At 44.9% G+C, this 26772-nt stretch overlaps 1 protein-coding gene across 1 annotated transcript; it reads right to left on the bottom strand.

The window, feature by feature from the left end:
- Window positions 1-1478: 1478 nt before the first annotated feature.
- On the bottom strand, window positions 1479-25682 carry MAN1B1 (mannosidase alpha class 1B member 1). Its single transcript, XM_018568704.1, has 13 exons — window positions 25392-25682; window positions 20952-21060; window positions 15934-16067; window positions 13820-13941; window positions 12076-12185; window positions 10582-10767; window positions 9277-9425; window positions 8448-8636; window positions 8176-8366; window positions 7269-7389; window positions 4235-4432; window positions 2891-3022; window positions 1479-1869 (listed from the first exon to the last, which is right to left on the bottom strand). Exons 1-13 carry the CDS (start codon window positions 25500-25502, stop codon window positions 1669-1671), a joined length of 1953 nt encoding a protein of 650 aa, XP_018424206.1. The 5' UTR covers window positions 25503-25682; the 3' UTR covers window positions 1479-1668.
- Window positions 25683-26772: the final 1090 nt, after the last annotated feature.

The following is a 26772-nucleotide window of genomic DNA, read 5'->3' as shown; positions in this document are numbered from 1 at the left end:
AGCCTGCTTCTTCTAAGGCCGGTCCTTCCAGCCTCTCTTCCCCTGCGCTGCAGAGGTCTGAGGTCCTGCAAATCAACAACTTTTATACACAGTGTATAGACGTGCGGACGCTGAGGAAGATTCCAATGCTGCAGCAGAGGCTGGAGGGAGCGATGTGACAGCCAGCCGGCTCAGAGCTTCAGGCGAGTATCATTTTGTTATTTTTGGACCTAGACAAAAACAAGCACTTACCACTTGCAGTGCGGAGATCGCACCACTGCAAGGGTTAATAAAAAAAATCCTGAAGTGTTTTCTTTCGAGTAAGTAATACTACACTGGGAGAAAAATCGAAATCTTTGATGGCTTACTATTTATTTGTGAGTAAGCCTGCTCAGATATAATCACTTAGGACTGAATATTTAGATCTTTACCTAAGCCTACTCATGACTGTACATCAGGCTAGGAAACACAGAGGCTGAAAGAGAATCAGAAGGCATACAGGATGGTCAACAATAAACTGACAGCATTCAGGGAGGACCAGATCTCGAAGAGATCGCTATGAAAATTGTTGGACAGCTTGCAAGATACATTGTCTGTTTCCTGTGGATTTATCAAACCGCTTCCTGTCAAATCCACTTGATAACCAATAAAAGATTTGACAGAGCCTTGCAGTGCCCCTGGCAGGAAGTGCAGCGATTTTCCCGATAGGCCCTCCCCCTCTTTAGATACAATAGATCCTGAAATTGAACAAGACCTCAAAACAGAAATATGAACCCACACCAATCAAAATGTCTAAACCGATAACTGGGCAGCAGCTTCCCATGAACGTGTGAAAATCACACTAAACAACTGTTAAATTAAAAAGTAAAATAAAGCACCATCCATCTTGTCAGTGGTCAATAGGCGAGCTGGAACCTTCTGGGCAGTACTCAGATGAGAGCAGACGTTAAATTGCCTGATATCCCAGTTCTGGCCGAGAGCCAGTGGATTCAATCGCCATCCGGAATCTTGTGTCTCATTGACTCCAACAGAGATATCCCTCCCTCTGAGTTTCCAGCTCCACCGCAATTCATAGCCATTTCAGAGGAGGATCTACCTGCTGGAATAAGACTTGTTGGTACAGAGAGCAAAAGGCAGTAAAATCCCACAACTGGATATCTAAAAAGTCTGAGGCCGAGTCATCCAGCCACAACTTAATCAGTTAGATGCAGACTAACCCTTTAAAGCAAGCAAGATATATGGACAGCTTTAGAGGGGTTTACTCACAGTGTTCCCATATAAAAAAAACGGGACGGCTTTTGGGACTGTATAATGTCCACTGTTGGGGTAGCAGGCAATTTTCTTTCTGGTTGGTAGTTCATCGTGACAACCAAACACATCTGCTTCCCCTTCCTGAGATATAAATCACACTAAAAAACAAAAAAAAAGTAAAACGTATATGATTTTCATCATGTCCTCCCCAATGGTCACTTCATGGATCCAGACACTGAAAGAGTGCTGAATGAGATGGGTCGGAAAAATCTGTCCCTTTTCCCCGGCACCCATCCAAAAATCATCTGCTTGTTGCACAACTTCAAGATGAACCTTTTAGCAACAGCAGTTTTACTAGATAAAGGATTCTCACTCTCTGACCACGGCGGGAGGGCGGGCGGGCACTTGCTTGGTCGGAGACCTGACACTGATCTTGTGCTAGGATGTCCAGATTGGAAGAGGGTGAGCCTCTGTATTGAAGACAAACTTGTCTAAGTTCAAGAGATCCACATCGTCAGAGAAGAGGAGGAACAGGTACTTGAGGGTCTCCCCCAGGAAAAAACTCTCCATCTTGTCTCGGGGCTCAGGGTTGCTGGGATTTTGCACGTTGTTGATGGAGGAGTAGCCACCGGATGGAACCTGGTAAAGAATATTGTAAATAGTACAAGAAACAAAACGTACAGTCAGAAAATCCTCTTTTCTTTGTTCTGGTAAAGGGAAGCTCAAATAATCCACTTCAATGTTAGACAGATATGTGAATGCATCAGACGCGGCAACATATGGACTTTACATACCTAGGATTTGCCCCTTGCTTTGCAGAGCTACATAACGGTTGTGCTTCACTGCTCGTTCTCACAATGCAGATCTATAAAATGGGTTATACCCTAGGGATGCACCGAACTTTAACCCGCTGAAACATATCGCCCGAAAATGCTACTCTGGACAAAATGGCGAAAGTAAAATTTTTAGGCCAAAATTGCGGTGCACCCATAGTTTCTCTCCTCCCCGCTGGGCACTGCTCTGTGTCCCCTCTGGAGGAAAGAAATGTTCAGGAGGCCTCCTGTGACAGGCAGAGGCTCATCATGGAGAGCGGGGAGGAGACAGTTGTCAGCTGTCACAGGAGGCCGAGCTGGTGGTGCGGAGGGTCAGCAGTGCCACAGGGGCTGAGCTCTCCTCCCCGCACCACTCTGCCTTCTGTGATAGCCGAAGGAATTAATTGAATACCTTTAATTTAAACATTATTATTGTAGGGTATTAAAGATAAACTCCATACAGACAGCTAGAAGTATATGAATTACCTGCCACAAGTGAACTGTCATTTTGTTTGGCCAAAATGACAGCGGCCACACTATTCCTTATCACAGAGTCTGCTGATTGGATGATGAGGGTGCAGCACCAAAACAACACGTTATTTAACCCTGTCCCCTCTTGTAAGCAAGTTCCACTTTCAAACTGACAGCACTATGCAATGCAACAGAGTCCTGATTGGCTCACCCTACCCCCAGAGAATTGTGGCAAAAAAAAGAGAAGAGAATAAAGATTCAGGTACCTATATTAGCAGTAAGAACAGGCCACAATGCTGCGCTATATAATAGTAAGCATGTACCCACACTGTTGGGTTACTGAAAAAACCCAGGACACATGGCTTTAATAAAATTACCCGTGTGAACTTGTTGAAGTTCTGGAGGATTTCCCAGCCCCAGTCCTGGTATTTGGTGTCACCAGTGAACCGATAGAGATAGAAGAGACTTTCCACCGTCTCGGGTCGTAGGAGGTTGTGTCTGTCTGCGGTCTGCAAATGTAAAAAGACAACATTCATACAGTACTGAAATTCACCGCGAGATCACTCTAACAGCAAAGCTGGTCACACCACACACAGCGAGATGCCACTTAGATCTGATCGATCAAATCTACCAAGAACTATGTAGTAAGAGCCTGCCGGATTAGATACACGCTGAATGATTTGCTTAGCTGGAACCTGGCACTACTTAGTTATCAGTAAAGGCCACTGATGGTCTGCCAATATTACCCAACAACTACATAGCACAAAGGTCTATCTAAACAGTGCAGTCACATTGCGGGTAGAGGACCCTCACTTTGTACAGTTGCTGCTACAAACAGATCACATATGACCAGCTCTATGATCAGTACTACAATAATAAAACAAGCTTAAAAGAGCAATATTTAAAATATTTATCAGTTGCCCTCTTAGCCCGTGGTCAGGTGCTGCTTGGTTTGGCATGGCTACCTCTTGCAGCATTAGGTAGGTGAAGTTTTAGGGAGTTAGTTAAAGTACAACTAAAGGCTCCAACAGTCTAAACAAGCACCAGATTCATGCCATGTCATGCAAAACTTCCTTTACCCTACCTGACTGACCCATTTGTGTCTTACATGCCCCTCTCCTTGACACTGCAGCTTGTTACAATAGGAGGTGCACAGCAGCAGAGGCAGTGCCGTCAATCCAGAAAGCAGAGGGGAGAACTAGATGTGGCCAGGTGCTGACTGACAATCTACAGGCTTGTGAATCAGCAGTGACAATATTATTCAGCAACTGAGCAATACCAGTCACCACTAGGGTACATAGAAAACAATTGTGCCCCATAAACACCAGAGGGGTGCGTTGTGCAGAGTGGTGCACTGTAAAAAACCTCAGTGCTGTACACTCACTCTGCTGTGCGGAGACCTGAATGGAGTGAACACTTTGTACACTCCAAACAAACTTAAATAAAAAGTAAACGATATGATGCACTGAGACGATTCATCACACCGCCCACCTACCAGACCTATCACACCACACTAGCCCAAATGGTAAAACAGTCTGATATGGAAATGTCACTGCTGTGAGGTCTCACTATGTCACATCAACATAAGATCTCCTGAGTTTGCAATGACCTTCCTGATCTGCATACGTGTTCCAGGTCAGTGAGTCACAAAGTACTAAAGCCCGTGATCATGAGCAAACGCACCAGTACCAAAACAGCTCCAAGCACAGATGAGTCCTTACCTTGACATCAATGTCCTTGCCCCCTGGTGACCCGTGCAGGAAGAAGTGAGAGATCTCTGGGCTTAGACCGGTCTCCATTTGTTTGTACATCTGGTAGCAGGTCTCTATTAAGGACACGGCGGTCTCCATGTGGTCACTTGTGATGCCGTTGTGGGCACCCAATGCCAGAGTACCAGGAAGGAAACACACCAGATGATCCTGTGAGCAGAAACCAACATTAGAATTACACAGCAGATGTCATTCAATTTAAATGATCTTACAATGACAATTATATTGCGAATATATAGGATATAGGTTTTTTTTTTAGTGCTCGTTTATTTGTTAACTTTATTGAAATGTCGCAAAATGACATTTCATTCATTCCTATGCATCACAACATGGCTGCAGTGCTGGGAAGCACGGGAACGTCGGGTGAGCGGCTTTGCAGACTGCTTTACAGCCCACCTCAAAAGCAGTGTTGTGGCATGAAAAGGGCACATAGAAAACAATTCTGGCATTGAGCTTGTATTGATCTGTGCAGATCGATGCAGCCCAACTAAACTGGTGTGAAAGGGTGCTTACTATATACTTGCATGCATTTATATACATACAATCTTTCTCTACAAAGAACTGCCCAAGCATTATGGATTTTCAGCACAAATTGGTTCCCATCAGACACTCAGCTGCACCTGAGGCGAGTGCCTCACTCGCCTCATGGTAGCTACAGCCCTGCTTGAGGGTAAAAGTATAGAGAGGAATGCCTATAACGTGTACACGCGTTAGTTTCTAAAGCACAGAGAAATCCAGATTAAGGTCTCACAGAGTCGCTGGGGAACAGACAGGTGGAGCTTCATGGGATACTCCCGCCTTAATCAAGGAGTGAGGCCAACGGGTTCCGATACAGGATAGAAAGTACAGAAACCTGACCCTTGATTGCGCCAACAGCCATATGCTGGTCCAGACCCAGCTGTTGGAAAGAGAGAATTCATCCCACGGAGAAACTCCTGGGGTGGAACTCACACCAAGTGAAGTAGGCCTTCCACGTCCAATGATGGACCATGTGGAAAGTAAACTTTCTACCTTGAACATCATTGAGATCACCGACTCAGAGATGTCCCTGTCCCTTAGAACCTAGGATTTAACAGTAATGCCTTTAAAGCCAGGAACTGCAGGGAGGCAAATCAGTCCTTAGGACAGAAGACCCTGACGATCTGGCAGTGCTAGGGCTGAAACAACTAGTCAATAAAATCAATAATTGAGATTGAGAATCAGTCAATTATTGTCGATTATTCGGCATGCCATCCGCCTTGGCCAATCCACAGCAATGAGGATCACTGGAATGCCCTCCAACTCGATCCTGCAAGCAGATGAAGAATTATCATCAGGTGAGGAAAGACAGAGCATGGAGTGTACAAATCATACAGATCCACCAGAGAATCCCAGTACGTGGGCCCATGGCTAGCGTCTGCCAATACCATAGTTGATATACCGTGATGTCTTGTTGGTGACTTATTTCCCATTGATGCTGTTTGTTTCCTTTTCTGATACTACTGCTTTCTTTGCTGCAGTACCTTTTTATACATGGTAACTGAAACAATAATGCTGGCGACTGGATCTTGGTTTCTGTTTATTGTTTTGTACTTTTTTGGGGGAAAAAAAAAACAGCTTAAAAAATAAAAAGAGAATCCCAGTACGTGGGAAAACATATCCTGTATGTTGCTGAACCTGGAAGCCAGGATGCCTACATCCAACTACTTCACCTACAACACAAGTACTAGAACACCTCCGGGGGTAGGAGCACCTCCCTGTCAGCTGTCTACACCTGGGTTGTACAAGGCTGATGAGGCTGGGACCTGAAGTTCTGCCCTGAAAAGGATCCAATCTAACTTTTTAAACCGCAGTAAGACCTCGGCTTCCTCCCTAAACATTGATGTAAGCCACCACCATATCGCTGATAAATCCCACTACAGTATACTTCCAGGCTGCTTGGATGCAAGTGCTGCGGGTCTCATAGACCTCAATGCCGCCCCAGGCTTTGTTTTTCTAATGGTCAGGAAGAGAAAAGGCGGAGACAGGACCAGACCTGCAGTGCTTACATCTAAGCACCCCAAAAGTACAGGAGGAGCTGTAGTAATCCCAGCATGTAACTGAACAGATGCGCCATATGTAAAAGAGTCTGCATGACGAGGAGTGGCTTTTGAGGCAAAAAATAATGTATAACTGCTTTAACGTTGGTAGGTTTATTGTGGCTTTAAACACAGCAGAGCAGAAGAAAAGAAAAAAAAAAAAGACATCCATCCTCCTAGGACACTAGCAATAAAACGAGGCATGCTGGTAATGAGAGGGGTTATCTTGGGCTGCTGTATAACTCAAACCCGGTTACAGAGTTCCTGTGTCTCTCAATGAATAAGAAAGAAAAGATGTAGAAAACAACTATATATTCCCTTTAACCAACTGCTTTCCACAGGCCCCATACTACTGGGGGTACATATCCTCCCCCTGGCATTCCTAAAGTGAACCTGTTGTTTGCCCATGCATGACAAGGCAGTAGGTTCCCTTTACTGCTGGCCACAACCAACTACTTGCCTTCAATCACTTCATATTCCATTTAGCTGCAGGAATCAAGAGAGTGTAAGCCCAGTACAATCTCAGACACAACATGTTTACACAGGAAGTAGGACTCTATCCTCGCCCCATGTGATATGTAAGTGACACGTGCCTGAGCAGCCAATCATTACCTCGATCACGTGGAAGGGAGATTGAGTCACATGCTCGCACCAATACCTGGAAGTATCGGATATTTTCCTTTGTTGCTAGAGAGTATACGGATGGGTGAGTAAGCAAACAGAAGGCAAGAACTGTTGGTGGGGACAACATAAAAGTGAACCTGTTGCTTTGCCTTGCAAACCATTGCTTCTCCTTAAGGTTATGAAAGCATATACATGACTGACACTTTCAGCAGGATTTATTCAACTTATTGGAACCTTTTATGAGTGAAGGGAGATGCCGGGGAATGTGAAGCACATAAAGAAAACACGCAAGCAGCAGAACTTACCATTTTCGGGCTGAAGTGGCCATGAGACAGCTCTCCCACAAAAGTCAGTCCGCTGGGGTGCGACTTCCGCAGCAAATTCTTCTTGACCCCCTCAATGGCCTGCATGTAATCCTCCAAGAACCTGCAGATAAACACCCAGAATGTGATCTATAAACCTGTCATGGTCAAGTAGCAACCATAAAGATTGAGATTCTATATATCTTTTTTTTACATGGCTCAACAAGACACAAGCAATATGACACATGACTCCATCAATGAGGAAAACTTATTAGGACGGTCACACAGTCTTTGTGGATATGCTGCAGTGTACCATTGTGTCACCCAAACAAACAACCTAATGGTTGGAGCTCCTTAGTAAAGGAATTTGACACTTTAAGGCTACATAAACATCACTGTGCGAGTGGTGCGGTGCATTTTTAGGTGGAGAAGGTGTACAAGGTCTACAGCAACAATTCCCAAACTCCATCTCACTGGTTGCTTATAGCCTCCTGCTTGCTGTAAACCAGCCCCTGCAATGAGAAGGCCCTGCAGGATGGCACCATTCTTCCCATAACTGATGTGACATTTTTTTCTTTATTTCCACCAATGCAGGGCTATGTTTTACTCCAAGTGAAGAAGAGGTATTTATTACCCCCCACTGATTTGGGGACATTTTTTACTCCCAACAGCTCAGAAATATTTTTATTACTTCTACAGGCTCCCCAACACGCTCACTAACAGTGAACTGGCCGTTTGTTTAAAAAGGTAGAAGATCCCTGGTCTATAGAGTTGATCTCCCAATAACCACTAAGCTAAAAACCTGACAGAGGAGTATAACTGCCAACTGGGGTGAAAAATTCACTGTGGTGTCCCCAAATACAGCGAGTGACAAAAACATTGATTATCCACTTTTCTGAAGGCTGCTTACGTAGTCTCTTTCTTCCCACTTTGGATCCACTGCTTCAATAGGTACTCATAGTAGCTGTCAGCTCGGGCTCCCAAAGTGAAGACTCCAAGGTGGGTGAACTGCCCGCTGTTCGTGTTAATGAACATGGGCACCAGGCCGTCCCGTTTCCCAGAAAGAGTATGAACATGCTGGGTGATATGGTCCACCACATTCTAGAGATGAAAAGTCCATCAGAAACCACATCAAACAATGACCAAAAAATAGATGAAAGCTTTAGAAAAAAAGTAATGTACCTTGAAGGTTTCATCTCCCGTCAGTCGCGACAACTCCCGGAACTCCAGCTGGACACTGGTGACTTCAGCCACTGTGCTGTCTGAGGTCCAGCGTGGTGGGTGGGCAGTTCCTTTCCCAATGTTCACGTCAGAGTAAGGCACCTTGGACGGGGTGTTGAAAGCTGGCAGCAGACGAGTGCCAATATCTTTCTAAAGTCAGAAAAGATGGCTTATAACTGATATGGGTGAAGGCATACTCCACAGATATCCATCATTAACATTTTAAGGCCTTTTACTCATGCTGGGCATCACTATGGGAATTCAAGGTAGAAATCCCTCATCTGTTTAGGACCCATTCAGATTTGATATGCTATATTTACCAACAGTCACCAGCAGGTAGCAAGTCTCACCAGAAAACTAATTGCCTGAAAGTCTCAAAAATGCTGCTCAGGTCTCTTCTTCTCACAAAGCCGACTAAACCGGTCTAACCCCACTAGCTAATAGCTGCAAGCAGTGGCTGCTTCCGGGAACTTCTGTGCTTTCTGAACATGAGTTCCCACCTCCTATCATCTAACAGTGGGCACCTCCGCGTGCCTGCTCACATCTTCAGATAAATCTACAGCCTCTGTGGTCACAATCTGGCACTCCTCTTTTCAAACTTCGCACTACCTACTGGCCCACAAGGTCAACCATCGCATTTGGTGGTCAACAGGAAGGCTAGGAGGGTGAGAGGAAAGACGGCAAACACAAAAACACTGTACTAGACAATGAAAATAACAAACTGACAAAGATATATTGTGATATTGCTTTAAGGGAAAAAAAAGGGGCAAGCAATGGTGCAGAACAGTACCGCTTTTTCCAAGAAGAGAGAGTCTTGGGTCAGGTGATAGGTGCTCAGCAGTCCTCCCAAGATCCGAATCGTACTCTCAAAGAGATTGACATCAACATTTTTATCAAACGTCAGTGTGGTGGCCACCCACTCCCGTGCCTCCTGAAACTCTGAAACAAAATACATTCTGTGACACTACCAGTACACTGATCTCAGGCAGGACCCAAACATGATGCAAACAGATATTCAGTAAAGTAATGCTTTCAAACTATGCAGTGTGCACAGGTTTAATAAAGGTTATTGGAAAACAAGTAGGCAGCCATGGCTGAGCTCTTCTTCTGAAAAAGTTAGTTGTGTGGCCATCAACCTGACCCTCTTTGTTTCTTTGAGGTCTGACTTTTTCCTGACTTGCCTTAGCCAAATACTTTCCCCACTTCCAAATCTCCTATACCTGGACAGAGGGTCAGCGTACATTACCGTCAGGCAGCCAGCATTTTGCAAGGCAGTAACGGTAGGTGTCCTAAGACAGGTTTACTCATGACAAGTCAGCGTGACTATGTCCAGTATCCACAAAATCACCCACCACTTTTATTATTTTCTCTGTATAAAAAAAATGTCACCTCTATAGAGCATAAAATAATAATAAATTAAAAAAATACCCCCAACTTGTGCTAGACACCCCCAGGTTACCTTCCGGTTACCTTTTCACTGCGCTGCCCAATCTCCAACACCACCCTCGAAAAAATAACAAGCAATTGACAATCCCTACTATATGACAATGCTAAAGCCTGTTGACTGGTCACTTACCAAGTAAAGGGAAGTACAGGCACCAGAGGGAGAACGGCACAGCAAGCTCTAAGCCTAAGGTGTAATCTGGTTGTACGATCTCCATTAGATATACCAACAACTATGTAGTATGAAAGCGTGCCTGACTGGATGCAAATGGAATGGACTGTTTAAGTTGGTCTTCCACAACATCGTTTTGGTAGATGTAACAGAGATTGTATAATCAGTTTGTGATCAGCTTATTCCTCAAGACAGTCAGTAACATCTCATTTCTACACACTAAAAGCAGGTCACTATATCCCAATACCTGCAATTTTGTCAGAATAAAAAAAATAATTGGGGTGTCCATGGGGTACTTCAAAGCATAAAAAGCCTGCTGGACTTCTACCAGCTATAGGCTGGGTTGGAAATTCTCATCAGGTAGCCTATTGAACCGCTAAGAGAGGAGAGGTGGGTCTTAGGATTTTACAGGAAAAGACACAAATTACAAGTTGCTTCAATGAGGTTAGATCATGTCCACCAATCACTGATAACACTCACCTTCTTTTAGGCCTAATATCCACATGGTATCAAGAGCATCTATGAGTGTGAGTCCAAGTCCAAACCATTCACTGTAAGCCTTGGAGATCGGTTTCAGCTCGTCGTGACCCCATGCAAACTCCTTGTACCCCTTCCAGGCATGTTGAAACGCTTCAATCACTGCTTCCTGGCGTTCATTGATAGGAACTAGAAGGTGATCAAAAGTTAGCAATTCACTGGTCTAGTGTGACCCAAACAACCTTTGTAGGTCTAAATACCACAACACAACGTTATCTGCACTGAATGACGGTACACTGACCAGGAACCCATCCTCCAACTCACACTCTTCTCTACATTCCTGAAGTGTTTGTTAGTTTTTGGTTTCATAAATTGGCGTGATGCTTTGAAAGAAGGAAAATTGGTGCAGAAAATATTTTTACCTGTATGTGTCACAGTCTAGAACGCCTGTAATAATAATGTATCTTATGTAAAAAGGTTTTAGCAGCTTACAATATAATTAAGGCCCCACCCTAGGCTGCTGGTAAATCTAACCATGCAGTGAAGTACCCTTCCATGGAGGGGGAAAAGAAAGCAGTACAAATGCTATCCTTCTTTTCCCAGCAGCCAGGGCTCGCCTACACTCACAAATGTTCCAGTATATAGTACGACCTCACCGTCCTGCATTGTATGTGATGACGTCAGAGAGCCGAGACCAGCCAGGCAGTGAAGTGGCTTTGGGGGACTGTTGGTACACTGGGGATAAAGCTTGCTCAAGCAAGGACTAAGGAAAGCATTTGTCTTTATTCCTTCCCCCTCTAGCCAAATGAGCATTTAACCCCATGTAGTGCGGAGGGGTCCTCATTCCATGTAAATTTAACAACATCCTGGATTGTTTTTGGATAGGAGTGGAAAAGAGTTATTTTTTTGCTGGCAGGGGTCCTGCAGTGCTAACATGCTCCCTCGATATTGCCGACATCTTTGTACTGTCTTCTTCTGGGTTCGGCATCTTCAGCCATTTTGGATGGCCTGCTCAGGATGACATAACTCTTGCACATGCACACAGGAGCTAATTTAAGCCACCACAAAGGCATGCTGAGATTGTACATGGAGCTGTGCATGCACAACTCAATGTACAATTTAAAGAAACTTGCAAGCAGGCAGGTAAGCAGCATACAGGGTCTCTTCAGCAATCAAAGCCTTTCTGCTAGCACTAAAAAGAAGTGCAAACACCTTCCTGAAAACTTGCCCAAAGCTAAAACCTGATTGGTTCCTGTACATTATATCATTAATAATCTACATTACGTAAACAAACCTCACAGTGTGTATGACTTCAGCTGGTAAAGGACAAAAAAGTGCAGCACACCATACCAATCACATAGCGGTGGAGGAGTTAAAGTTGTCAGAAGGTGGCTTCTGACAAGGCATGCTGAGACTGATAGTTCTACCACAGCTAAAAAAAAAAAAACACGGTTGGCCTGCTCTAAATGATGATGATGTGTCTCACAAAGAAAATACCTGGATCCTTCTGATCTACAACGTCTTGGGCACGGGGTTTTGTGGCTTCTGGAACTTTGTTTGGAGGCGGTCCTGAGGTCTGGGCTGGTTCAATCACGGCTCCCCTCCAGCTGTATACAAACACAAATATGATGCTGAGAACGACATAATGGTCACACACGCCTAGCATTCCAGAGAAGAAAAAATGCTTCATGTAGAACAAATAGAGCGACGAAAACTGGTAGTGCTTGCTTTTATCATAATGTAGATGGGTGTTTTTTCGGAAAGTGTTCTGCTGGGATGCGGCACTACTCAAACACATGAATTGCTCCAAATGCAGTACATGTGAGGGTAGCAAGTCCCAGAACTGAAGCTGTGTTTGACCTGTTTTTTTTTCCTGCGACTGAGCAACTCTGGAAGTGGCAGAAACAGATTTCAAATGGGACCAGCTCTGTTCACAAAGCAGGTCAAATGCAGCCTCACATTAGTCATCCACAGAACACAAAGTAAACTGAAATCAACAGAACTGCAATTAAAGTGAGCTTCAAATGGAAAAACAAGGCCCATCTACACAAGCCCTTCCTCTAGCATTTCAGGGTAAAAACAAAGTGTGGGTGAGAAAATATATCCTCACATGGTCAGAACTTCATTCAAGTATCTTCATGTTACTATTAACTCATTAACATATAAACTAAGCCATATCATGTCACTGCATCCATTTAGAGTGGAGCAGATGACATAACAAGTCCTGGTGACTCCAATAAGAACTGACAGCTCTCCCACTGCCTGTTGCTCTCAGCTAGATATGTGCCTATCTATTGCTGCAAAAGATAAACATTTGGTATGCAATGCTTCCAGTTCAGGAATCATGATACAGGATCAGGAGAGGTCTTTCTGCCTAATGCATTACCTGTCGTGATACAGAACCTGCAGATGTCTCACCACCTGTCGTGATACAAAACCTGCAGTTGTCTCACCACCTGTCGTGATACAGAACCTGCAGATGTCTCACCACCTGTCGTGATACAAAACCTGCAGTTGTCTCACCACCTGTCGTGATACAGAACCTGCAGATGTCTCACCACCTGTCGTGATACAAAACCTGCAGTTGTCTCACCACCTGTCGTGATACAGAACCTGCAGATGTCTCACCACCTGTCGTTATACAGAACCTGCAGATGTCTCACCACCTGTAGTGATACAAAACCTGCAGTTGTCTCACCACCTGTCGTGATACAGAACCTGCAGATGTCTCACCACCTGTAGTGATACAAAACCTGCAGTTGTCTCACCACCTGTCGTGATACAGAACCTGCAGATGTCTCACCACCTGTAGTGATACAAAACCTGCAGTTGTCTCACCACCTGTCGTGATACAGAACCTGCAGATGTCTCACCACCTGTAGTGATACAAAACCTGCAGTTGTCTCACCACCTGTCGTGATACAGAACCTGCAGATGTCTCACCACCTGTAGTGATACAAAACCTGCAGTTGTCTCACCACCTGTCGTGATACAGAACCTGCAGATGTCTCACCACCTGTAGTGATACAAAACCTGCAGTTGTCTCACCACCTGTCGTGATACAGAACCTGCAGATGTCTCACCACCTGTAGTGATACAAAACCTGCAGTTGTCTCACCACCTGTCGTGATACAGAACCTGCAGATGTCTGACTGTTTGGCAGGCCATATATCCATAGTATTGTGCTCCCACATAAAACTGGATTTCAGCAGTGCCTTTAGATTAGACCCCAATTGTCTACCTGATGACGGGCTCGTTGTTTTCAGCCTCTGCTGGCCTCTGCTCATTGTCTTCCACTGTTTGGCTCTTGGTAGGAGGTGGATGTAAATTTGGTGGTCCGCGCTTGTTTGGTCTCTTATTTTTCTAGATGACGGAACACAACATATTTTAGTGTCCAAATAAAGAAAAGAAAATGCACCTGTTGAAAGTGATAATGGAATTCCAAACAGGAATTTCACATTTGCTCACATTTATTCCATTATAGAAACATTCTAATGAGTCTAAACCACATACATGTTACACAAACCTTGCCCGATACAGCCATGTGGTTTTTGCTGCCGTTACTTGGAAAGCTCCCACACATGGGCCGACCACTAAGGCACTGGACAGGGCAATGGCCAGGCTTAAGCACGGAAAAGTCAGGCCCTGGTTACAACGTGCAACTAAACCAGAGAGGGGCACAGATAGTCACATTTCTGGCTAATAAAAGGTAACAGCAGGCACTATATAGACCTCTCCCTGTGCCCAGATTATGGACATTTGTACCTGGATACAAATGGCCCAGGCCTGTGAAGAGCTGCAGACGGTGGCTGCGGCCATTGTACTGCACAGTGCCTCCCAACCCCAGATGAACACGATTCTCACAGATGAATTTGTGAGACTTATGCAATTGGCTCCATTTGCAAGTGTGAATCTGGCCTAAACTGTTCACATATACTTAACATTCAATAAAATAGCTTTAAACAAGCCCTCAATGACTTCTCTAGCTGCTAAATAATCACAACAAATACTTTATAGTGATTTTCAGCCATTTCTAACAGCTGAGTTTGGAAATATCTGCTGTGTGATTACATTAGAGGGCTGGCAGCCCACCAAGATTTTGCTGCAATAGAAAGTAATGAGAAGAGAGCTAAGATTTCAGTACTTACGTTTCGAGCTTTGAAGATGGTGAATGAGGGCTGGTTTCAAAGCGCTTTTACTACTTGTTAAGAATATGGACATACTTCAGTATGCATAGCCTGGGCACATTTAGCATATTTGCATATTATGGCAAACCTACTTGCCAAAGGGAACCCTATAGTGCTGGGACAGCTGCAATCTGACTCATAACTCTGGTACTGTCACTGACATGTGAGCCCTTTACTTCAGAATGTATACTTGTGTGGCTTAGTCTACATTCAGAAGACACATTAAAGTGACACTAAACTCAGAAACACATTAAAGTGACACTAAACTCAGAAGTGAATTCTTAAAAATGCATTCAAGTACCTTAACTATTAACAGAAATTCATCTTATTTGTGTATCACTGAAAAGCCGCTGATGACAGCTAATAACAGAAATTCCGGGCTCCAGGCATGGATCTGTGTCTCCATCGGTCCCCGCTGCTCTACCCCGCTTGTATGGGCTGAGGCAGCGGGGATCTGAATAGAAACGTCCCCAACGTCCGTTGACAGCTCTGTGGTCTTGCCCATGGTGGTCAGGTTTGAATGGAAGAAAGAGATTCTGTGGACCGGTGTCTTGTATATACAGAACGAGTTGTCGTTAGGAGCACCTTCTAAAATTGACAGGACTAATCTGTGTACAGGTGCCCATACACCTGCCTATTATCGTATGATAATCACGGGAAATCCCGCAATCGTACGATAATCAGCAGGTGTATGGAAGGCGTGCGACTGTTTCTACTGTACGGTCGCACGTCTTTTGTCTCCCGAGCAGGCTCGAAAACCTTCCGAGAATTGTACGATTGTCGGCCAGTTATTGGCGTCCTCGGGATACAAATGCTGCACGGTGTCGTGCGATGGTTGTAAAGTGTATGGCCAGCTTACCACATAGCCAGCATGTGGGAGGAGCCAGAATTATTGTTGGTTGGTAGGGGATCAAATACTTATTTTACTCACTGACCTGCAACTCAATTTATCACATTTATATCATGTGTTGTTTCTGGATTTTTGGTTGATATTCTGTCTCTATCATTTAAAATACACCTATGATAGAAAATGATAGACCTTTCATTTCTTTGCAAGTGGGCAAAATTTCAAAATCTGCAAGGGATCAAATCACTATTTTCATCACTGTAAGAAATACATATTCTTTAAAATATAGCCCCTCCCCCCAGACCAAAGATGACACGGCACCTGCAGAGGTGGTTTTGGTAGCTTGAGATCTGGATCCTCAGCTTCTTTGTGTGCGGGTAATCCTGCAGGTTGTACTGGATTAATTCCGGGCAAGTCTTGGCCTTCATAGGTCCCATCCAACTGGCTGGTAAAACCTGAAAAAAGCAAACATTGGCAACAATCAAATAGAGGCTGTTTCTAACCTGCTCCTTACCCAAACCATGCGTTTGCTTTGTGGCTTTGCAACATTTAATAATGTTCATAACACACTATGATGGAGCAGACATTTCACACAGTGCATCTCAGAGACTAGTTTCCAAATTTATGGATTTAGGGTGCTTCTACGGTGTGCCCAGGAGACAGCACAACTATAAGGTCAGTATGCCAAGTCCCTTGTGGACAGGTATACATCCATAACAGAGATACTCTATTTTTATATTGCAAAGTCTAAGAGAACATTCCAAAGGAGGCCAAAGATATAAGTGCTGCTAAAGCACAGAAAAAGGAAACGGCTAAAACCAACAAGAAAGGAGACAAAACCTTATTTTTTTTTTTAGGTACAGACACTCCTCGGTTTACGATAGGGTTACGATCCAATAAGCACATCGCAAGGCAATCGTATGTAAACTGACAAGTGTACTGTACTGCGTTGTCGGCAGCAGAAAGTACACAATGGGGAACAAAAGCTAGACTGCTGTTGGCTTTTGCAATAGCAGACCGACTATTGAAACCTCACCCACTAAGAGGAGTGGACCCGAGAAAGTTTCCTCTCAGGTCCGCTCCTCTGCTCTGCCAGCCTGCTATTGGCTACTGCAATTTGCTATAGCCAACAGCAGTCTGGCTATTGCTCCCGGCTTCTTCCATTCGTCTTCCCACCGCGGAAGCTAGCCAGCAGGTGAATGGGGAAGCAGGGCACCTTGGAGATTACTTTCAGAAACTACAGTTATCCGGCACCTAGCAATCCCAGTAGGTGCCAAATAACTGGGAGTCTACTGTGCAGTACTATACAGTAAACTCCATCGTAAATGTGAAAGATCCTAACTCGATCGATCGCAACCTAAGGAGCATCTGTATATCAGTAACAGGAAGAAAAGATTGTATAGGATCACAAAAATAAAAGCTGTGTACAATCTGTTGTAGACCTGGATGTAACAAACCAGAAGGAACTCCAAAGTTCTGAAAAGTAAAGCACAATAAAAACAAATTGGAGGATCATATTGGTTCTAGTGGTGAAGGTTCATTTTCAGGAGTACTAAAGGCAGATGTAGCAGAGCTTAAAGCTTTAAAAAATCCATGGATCCCGATAGCATTACCCAAGGGAACATTAGAGAATGGTCCTACTATACCTAAATATTTGTGATGAACCTCTTCTAACAGGAAGTTCCTCAGGACCGGCGGACAGCTAATAGTGTAGCTAACCACAAGAAGGGGAAAAACAAAAAGGCTGGCAGCTACAGACCAGTGAGTTTAGCACTTGTATTAGTAAAATTAAAGTGACAGTAAACTCAGGAGTTAAATCTTAAAAATACATTCAGGTATCTTAACTAACAAAAAATGTATCTTGTTTATGTATCACTCGGCTGTAGATCCTCAAATCATCTCTGAATTGGTGCTGACACTGTCCTTGGTCCCTGTGTGTGTTATAAAGTAGCCACCGCTCCAAGCTCACTCCCATGATGGACTACAATCTCACGTTTAGTTTACTAATTTGCACTGAGATTGTAGTCCATGGCGGGACTGAGCTTGGAGCGGTGACTACTTTACAACACCCACAGAGATCATGAGGAACAAAAGTAGCCACCCTCTAGAAGGAAGGACAGTGTCAGCACCAATTCAGAGATGATTTGAGGATCTACAGCCCAGTGATACACAAATAAGATACATTTTTGTTAATAGTTAAGGTACTTGAATGCATTTTTAAGATTTAATGCCTGAGTTTAGTGTCACTTGAATTAGAATCTCTCCTAAAAAGAAGAAATAATCATTATTTAAAAGAAAAAACATACAACTATCTGGACCCAAAGCAGTATGACTTTGCGGGGGGAAGACTAGTCTGACATTTCTGACAATGTTACAAATGTTTTGGCCCAGAGTGGTGCTGTAAACATACATGTGAGCATACATGTGAAGCCTAACTTGATTTCAGCAATGCATTTATTACAGTTCCACATATCGATCTTATAAAAAAATCTGTACAAGCTAGGACTTAGGTGGTTCAGTGGTTGGCGGAAGGATAGATATCAGAGTGTGATTGTAAATGGGGATCATTGGGAGCAGAGACCACTCACAAGAAATGTATTATTTGCTGATGACACAAAAGGTTTTCAATGGGGTTGGGATTCCTGGGAGGTGTTTGTAACATAAAACAAGATTTGGCATTGCATGGAGATTGGTGAAAGCAGTGCAAACTGCAGCTCGACATTTCTAAAATGCAAAATAATGCACTTAAGGAAAAATACTCATCTGACAAAGCACACTATTGGGGTACAGAGTCAGTCAGAGCTACAGAGGATAAAGATTTGGGGTGCTTACTTCAGATAATTGAAAAATGTGGCCTGACAGTGGGGAAAGCAAACAGAATTTTGGGGTGCAGTACTAGAGGGATCACCAGTGGGATGCCCCTACATAGTTCTTTGGTCAGACCCCCAATTAGAATACTGTGTCCAGCTCTAGAGATCTTACTTACAAAATATATTGGGAGAACAAGTCCAGAGATGTGCAACAAAAATGGACAGAGGTTTGAGGAAAAGAACATATCAGGAAAGGCTGCAGGTACAGCCTTGAGAAAACAAGGAAAAGGGGGGACATGAGTGAAACCAAAGGCTAAGGCTGTCAGATTGATGAGATTTGTGTATCTGATGTAGAGCATTCCTCCTCGTTCTGTTCACATTTCCTGCCATCGTGCAGTCCTAATGATCCGAGTTGTAATTACAACCTGTGCAGCTGTTCACATGGAAACCTTGTACTTCCCTGTATCTAACACCACATTTATGCAGTATTAGTCATGCTGTACAGGGGATTATACGAGACCGATATACACCCCATCAATCAGTGATTTGTTAGGAACACCTGATTATTTATCAATTATCTAATCAGCCAATCATGTTAGAGCAGAACAATGCATAGAACCATGCAGATCCAGGTCAGGAGATTCAGTTACCATCAAACACTAGAATGAGGAAAATGTAATCTCAGTAATTCTAACCATGGCATGATTGTTGGTACCAGACGGGCTGGTTTGGCTTTGAAAATTGACCGGGCTATTCACTAAAGGGTGAAGAGTTAGGACAAGTGAACAGCTCACCTTTCCAGTTCAGCGATGTTGTCCTAGATTGTTCAGTTCTCTTGCCTTCTCCTAACTCTTCACCCTTTTGTAAATAGCCCTGTAAGAATTTACTCAGAATGGGGATTTCTGCAGACAGAAATGCATGTTGATGAGAGAGGTCAGAGGAGACTGGTCAGACTGGTTGGAGCTGACAGAAAGGCTCCGGTGGCTCTGTACAACTGGTGAATAGACAACACATGGAACCTTGAGGCTGCAATCACACCTGACCGCTTAAGCTGGCCATACACCTTACAATTTATCTGCAGATTGTCTGTGGTCAGATGGAAAAAGTGCAACAGATTCCTCCATCTACACTAAACTGTGTGGATGGAGTAATCTCCAACTGGGCCAATCTGTTGCACTTTACAGGTGATTCTGGAGTGTTTTGATTTGTACCTTTTTTAGGAACATTTAGGCTTATACATTTTTGCTGTCGCCATTGGAATGCTAGCTACTAGAAGATTGTCTAGCCTTGGTGCACTCAGGAGCTTCCATGTAAGCCTTGCATTCCCATGCGGCCATCGCATTGCGGCAGGAGGGCATGGCAACAGTGCCATTGAGTTTAATGCACCGCCACACAACAATGCGATCCAGTACGTTCCGGCCAGAATCGGGCCGGAATGCGCTTTGGCTAGGGTGAACTAGCCCTCAACGGTAGCTCATGTGCCTTTCTGAGTTTCAGGTGTAGCTATAGACGCCTGAGCATCCATATGTGAACAGACCGAACTGAAAAACATGGTGCTTTGGTTGTTGAGCACTTTGGAGCTTTGGGTGTCAAGCAACAAAGATGTTCAGATGTGATTGAAGTCTGAGGCAGATGACCTACAACAGCAGAAGAACATATTGGGTCCCACGGCTGTCATCTAAGAAAAGAAAGGTGACTCTGTATGGGGGCTCAGCCTCACCAAAGCTAGGGAGTGAAGGACTGGAAAAAATGTGACTGGTCTGGAGAATCTGAATTTCCCATAAGGCACACAGATTGTAAGCCGGTTATTGGATCTGAATCCCACAGAAAACGTTTGACATGTGGCACAACGGAAGATTCGCAACATGAGTGTGCAGCTGACAAATCTGAAATCCTGTGATGCAATCATGAACATGGACCAGGATCTCCAAGGAATATTTGTGGAATATGGAATCCATGCCCTACCTACCTAATATTATTCAGGATGTATATAGCGCCAACAGTTTGCGCAGCGCTTTACAATATAAGGAAGACATTACAGTCACAATATAATTTAAGACAAGATGGTAAGGAGGGCCCTGCCCCTGAGGGCTTACAATCTAAAAGGGAGGGGGAAGTGATACATGAGGAGGTAGCTGTGTGGGGATGAATTGTATGAGAACGGGATGGTTGAGTAGTTAGGATGAGGTGGGATAGGCTTCCCTGAAGAGATGAATCTTTAGGGAATGCCTAAAGGCAGTCAGAGTAGGAGATATCTTAGTATACTAGTGATCCTGATAGATTACACGGTGGATATATAGGTGCTATTTAAAGAACGCATAACTGGAATAATTACGGGTCTCATGTCTGCCAACAGCTTTCAAGACATTTGAAACATCTGTCCTCAGTTGAGCAGAGAACGCACAGTACATACTGTACATACATCCAGTTATCAGCCCCCCGGAGCTGACAGTCAGGTTTCATACAATGAGCACACCTTGCCTAGAAGGGAATTCTGACAATGGACTATGAAATCTAAAAAGAAATTACTTCTCCAGTGCTCTCCCAGGTTAGAGAAAGAGACGACACCACACACGGCCAGCAGGACGCACAGGAAGAGGATGACACTGCGCTGCAGCCTAGAAAGCTGCTTCCATTTCTACGAGATAAAACAGGAAACAGATTAATAAATACTCAGCGGAAAAAGAAGACACAAAGTCATCACAGATCAACCCCCAGCCCTTCCTGTGTCCATAACATCACACAACGGAGACCCTCGGTTTTGAATATACAATCAAAGATTGAGCAACTTTCACTTCTGCACAAGTGAAACATTTATCTAAAGGGCTGCTACATAGAATGGCCACAAACTGCAAGAAGAGAACCTGTCATTGCCTCAAATCTTCTATAGCAGATATGACATTGGGGCGTATAGTCATCTTCTAACCTAATTGATACCTCCTCCCCCACCCCGAGAGCAGTCAGCCAGCAGTAACATGCGAGTCCTGCAGATATTAGATCGTCACCCTGTCACACTCCTGGCCAATTCAGAGTCAGCACATGATAAAAAGAAATGCAAAGCAGATACAGAGATACAGGAAATGATTTGCAGGTTTTGATTTTACTGATAAAATTCTTGTTTGGCCCCAGTGTCCAAGACTTCCTAACCGTTCCAACAACAAACATGTCATATATTGCAGTTAATCAGTCCTCAGATGTGGAGGTTGCATTTGTACCTGGTGATCCTGCCAGTAACACACTTCCTGTCCTACTGTGACAACTTTCCTTCACTGTACTGTATCTATGGCGGATCAGAGTTGTCATGACATGAAGTGTGTTAGGACAGAAGAACACCTCTTCTTGTCTCCATTATAAATGGAGGTGTTCTGTAGTCTAGAGAAAACTCGGGCCTGATAATGTCTGAGATTTCAGAGCAGCATTTTCACTCAGTACAGGAAGTTATAAGCTCACTGGATCTCTGGCAGGATCAGCGGGTTTTTTTTACACTTATCTAACATATATAACAAAGCGCTCTCAGTGGTATATACACTACAGCTAACCTCTGCTTATGTATTTTTATCCTCATATACTCCACTTGTGTTGCCAAAGAGTGTGCCAGGTTTACACAAGCTGCCTGCAAACCTAATTAGACAATGTTTCCTTATCCCGGAGTTCAGCTTTAGATAATTTAGTTACCTTTTCCATGGACAAGGAATACGATGTATCCATTTCTGGCTGATAAATATCACAAGGCGTTCCTTCAGCCTGGAATTGTGTTCCACCTGATGGCAGCGATTATATATTGTACTGCAATCCCCTCCCTACTGACAGGTAATGTTATACCCCCAGTGCACATACACGGCCTCTACGTGTGGCTTCAGGGGCCACAAAACCAATAGGATGATGTAATACCATTGTGCACTTGTAGAGCGCAGTGACATGAACAGCAGTGAGGAACAATGACAGAATAACTGTGTACACTTCCCAGCGTTCTCTCTGCAGTCTACTGAACACAAGTACATTTTATATATCAGAACTGGTGTAAATGAAGGTGCCCAAAGCAGACACGTGTCACAGGTCCATGACTATGTATATTACATATATATGTATGTATGCAATACACCTTCCTATACTTACTACAACACAACCCCGCTGACAGGTGGAAATGGACCCCGATGGGGGGGATCGGAGAGGTCCCCAATGCTGTAAGAGGGGCCAGGTCATAAGTAATAATAGTAATAAATAATAGTAACCAGCTCATCTCCATAACCCCTCCTCCTCATCTCCACGACCCCTCCTCATCTCCACGACCCCTCCTCATCTCCACGACCACTCCTCATGTCCACTCTCCCCTCTATTTATCTCCATAACCCCTCCTCATCTCCCCAACCCCTACTTTTCTCCTCTCCATAACCCCTCATTTTCTCCTCCCCCTCCTCTTCTCCATAACCCTCCTCACCTCCTGTCAGTGAAAGCAAAGAGCACAGGAAGTGATCAGCTCACAAGGTTTCAGGTTCATTCTTGGGATTCACATACACTTTAACCCTTGAGATGGACACATTAAAATCTGATTAGGGTTGCACAGATACCAAGTACAGTACAGGGTACGAGTACATGTACCGATACTTTTGAGCTCCAAGACTAGACTAGAGAAAAATTCAAAAATTAGGAGCCAGCTGTCATTTGTAAGGAGCACACGGAGCTCCTGGGATTTGTACATCTCTATTTTAATGTACGATTTTGTTTTTATAAATAAATTGATGCACAGATACCAGTTTTGCGAGTACGAGTACTGGTACTTGCCGAGTACTTACAAGTACGAGTACTGATACATTTTTGTTTATTGCCATGTGACAGTTTTTCTAAAACAATACAGACTAAGGCCCCATTCACACTGCGCGATTCGCAAAGTGCGCGTTTGTCGCGCGATTTGCATTTTGCGCGATGCCGCGCAAATGCATTGAATCGCGGCAAAATCCGCTCCAAAAAGGGTCCTGCTGTAGCGATACACGACCCGCGACAGCAGGACCCTTTGCCCCATTGCCAAGCATTGGAGCGCGATATCGCGCGGTAAATAGCCGCGATATCGCGGGAATTACCGCGCGATAAATCGCTCAATGTGAACGGGGCCTAATGATTTCAGGACAGTGGTGGAGCGCCAGAGCCCGGTCCCAGCTGCAACTGCTGCAACCCTGGTAGTGCTCATGAAAATGCCAAGTATCTGCACTGGTACTCGAAAAGTATCTGTGCAACCCTAAATCTGATTGTACAATCTCTATTCAATCAGCTTCACAGCTACCAAATCTATGCAGCAGACGCTCCATCTAAACAACCCACTGATGGGAAACCTTCTTGGTGGGCTCTTAGCCCCGCCCACACCAGTGAATTAGACCATTTGGAAGCATTTCTTTCACACGATTTTTAGGCTCGAGTGGTTTTGTCTTCGCCAATTGAAAGCTAAGTACTAGAAGGAGGAGATGGTTGGTCAGAGCCACGTTCACACTTGACGTGGTGTTTTTCAGGTGCTCCTATTGAACGGCTGGTAGATCTACAGGTGAAACTCGAATAATTTGAATATCGTGCAAAGTTCATTTATTTCACTAATGCAACTTATGCGGTGAAACTAATATACGAGATAGACTCATTACATGCAAAGCAAGATAGTTCAAGCCGTGATTTGTCATCATTGTGATGATTATGGCTTACAGCTCATGAAAATCCCAAGAACCCCAAATCCACAACCTCAAAAAAGTAGATTATTACATGCAATCAATAAAACAAGGATTGTACATAGAACAATATCGGACCTCTGAAAAGTACAAGCATGCATATGTACTCAGTACTTGGTTTGGGCCCCTTTTGCAGCACTTACTGCAATTACTTTTGCACGATATTCGAATTATTCGAGTTTCACCTGTAAGTGAGATTGTACAATCAGATTACAAGGTGTATGTCCAGCTTTAGAAAGACTACCTGGCTTATCATTGCTCTATGTTTCATGTTATGATCTACAAGGTGTTCCCTGGTTCCTACCAAGCATCTGTATGAAGTAGGGGGAGGGGCTCAATGATACAGAGTACCCCTTCCTGTCTGGTGTCACCTTCTGGGGTCTCACTAGAAAAGTGCTTCCTGACAGTTGGGGATGACTCTTTCCTACCCGGGACCTTTGGCAGAGACGTGGATTTGGCCAGGGGGGTTCATATAGCAGGGAAATGCCTAACATATGTCCAGGGAAGCTCCTTGGGGGGTCTGAGTACAGAAGGTGGTCTCAGGTGGGTGGAGTTGTCATGTGAATGATGGCCCCTGAGGACAGGATGGCTTCCTCCCTGCCTGGTGACTCCAGTTGGGGTCTCACCGTAGAGGCTGGATAACTCTTTTTTGCTGGGAATCTTTGGCCGAGGAGCTCGGGTAGTACACACTACAGGTGGGGGAGAGACTCTAGTAGCAGGGTGGTCCCTGGCAGATGTTTGGGGTCCTTTCTTAGGGTGTGACAATACAGGTGGGGGAGGGGCTCAGGTAGTAGGGTGGTCCCTGGTAGATGTCTGGGGCCCCTCCTTAGGGGGTGACAATACAGGTGGGGGAGAGGCATAGGTAGTAGAGTGGTCCCTGGCAGATGTCTGGGGCCACCCCTTAGGGTGTGACAATATAGGTGGGGGAGGGGCTCAGGTAGTAGGGTGGTCCCTGGCAGATGCCTGGGGCCCCTCCTTAGGGGGGTGACAATACAGGTGGGGGAGAGGCTCAGGTAGTAGAGTGGTCCCTGGCAGATGTCTGGGGCCACCCCTTAGGGTGTGACAATATAGGTGGGTGAGGACTCTAGTAATAGAGTGGTCCCTGGCAGATATCTTGGGTCCCTCCTCGGAGTGTCAGACTACATGTGGGTGGAGGGGCTCAGGCGGGAGGGTGGTCACTGGCAGATGTCTGGGGTCCCTCTCTACAGGTGGGGGAGGGGTTCAGATAGTCCGTGTCAGATATAATTAACCCTTTGCTCACCCTCCAGCAGGACTTCCTCCTCCAGCTCTTGCTGTTGTTATATCCTCCGCCGGGCCCCTCCGGCTGGATGAGGGTGACGGACATAAAGTCCCGGCGCTGCGGGGAGTACATGGCCGGTTGTGCGCTATCTGGTCCCCATGTCAGTCCTCCCCCCTGAAGGAGGAGCGATGACTAGAGGGCGCAACGGGAACTACAGCCCGCGGCTGCGGCCTAGCCCTGGCTGTAAACAAGAACTGCCACGCGGGGGCCAGTGCGCATGCGCCTTGGATGAGTGACTCCGAAGAAGGCTGTCAGAGCTCCCCGCGCCGCCATCTTTACTAAGGGCACCCGCCCTCACTACTCATCATCACTTACAAGCCACCCAGCTGCTGAGAATGTAACCTGACATTGTGTGAGAGCGCCACAGAGAATTACAGCTACAGTCATTATCAAAATGGGAAACAAAAAAAGTGTATATATTTTAAATGATGCCCTCTTAAAGCTTTAATAAATTCTTAATAACTAAGGAAAAAGCATAAAAAAATGTTTATGCTGAACTAGAAAAGTGACCATATGTCCCTGGATTCTAGGACTATCACCTGTAAGATGGTAGATCATCACACTCACATTTACCCTCAGGGCTAGCAGGGCAGCCATCAGAAATGTGACCTATACCACAGCACTGTACAGAGAACACTGAGCCAGTCACATCAGTATCTGTACAGGGGAGCTTACACTCTAATCCAGAATGGCACCAGCTGTAGGGGGACTACAAATCCCAGCAATAGTGATGTCACTTCCGGCTGGTCCGACATCAGGAGAGGAGGGAGGTGATGGGGCCCCAGCCTGTCTCGAAGCCGCACGAGCGGGCCCTGCGCTTCTAGAGCTAGGCCTCCTCCGGCGCTAGGGGGGCCCGGCCCTCTCCTTGCCTTTCACCGTCAGCCGATACTCCTGTAAGGGTCCCGGGAGGGCCCCTTACATGAGTATCAGCCGTACCCCAGCTGATGGCGGCCCTGAGGGCCAGTACCAATGAGATATGTTGGGCTGGTAGGAAATGGATATAGCCCCTCATTCAGACTTTCATCAGGGCGGGTACTGCAGACAGTGACAGCTGCTAGTTATTCTATACATACTCACTCCCAGGCCAGCCCTGTGATTCCAGTTTGTGGCCAATGGAAGGCTTCCAGCACCCATTTAGGTCATAATGGTTAGAAGTCATGTGATTGAATGCTGAGAGCCACAAAGCAAGATGATTTCCCAATGCCAAGTGCTCTGATTGCAGATCTATCAGCGAACGGCTAGAAATATAATGCTAAACATCTGTCACCGACTACAGGTCCCATCGGATCCAGGCCTGAATCTCTCTTTATATATATTCTCTATTATATATCTTTTAGCCTTG

The sequence above is a fragment of the Nanorana parkeri genome, unplaced genomic scaffold (assembly GCF_000935625.1).
Source record: "Nanorana parkeri isolate BGI_ZX_2015 unplaced genomic scaffold, ASM93562v1 scaffold1230, whole genome shotgun sequence".
NCBI classification, from domain to species: domain Eukaryota; kingdom Metazoa; phylum Chordata; class Amphibia; order Anura; family Dicroglossidae; genus Nanorana; species Nanorana parkeri.
The sequence above is the reverse complement of the archived record's forward strand: the minus strand, read 5'-3'. Positions and strand labels throughout refer to the sequence as shown.

Coding starts and splice junctions, on each gene's coding strand:
- MAN1B1 (XM_018568704.1), bottom strand. CDS start 25,502: ATGTACTCCCCGCAGCGCCGGGACTTTATGTCCGTCACCCTCATCCAG. Junction 12,186..13,819: donor AACAACGAGCCCGTCATCAG/GTAGACAATTGG, acceptor GTTTGTATACAG/CTGGAGGGGAGCCGTGATTG. Junction 9,426..10,581: donor GATATTAGGCCTAAAAGAAG/GTGAGTGTTATC, acceptor ATTTTGTTTCAG/AGTTTCAGGAGGCACGGGAG.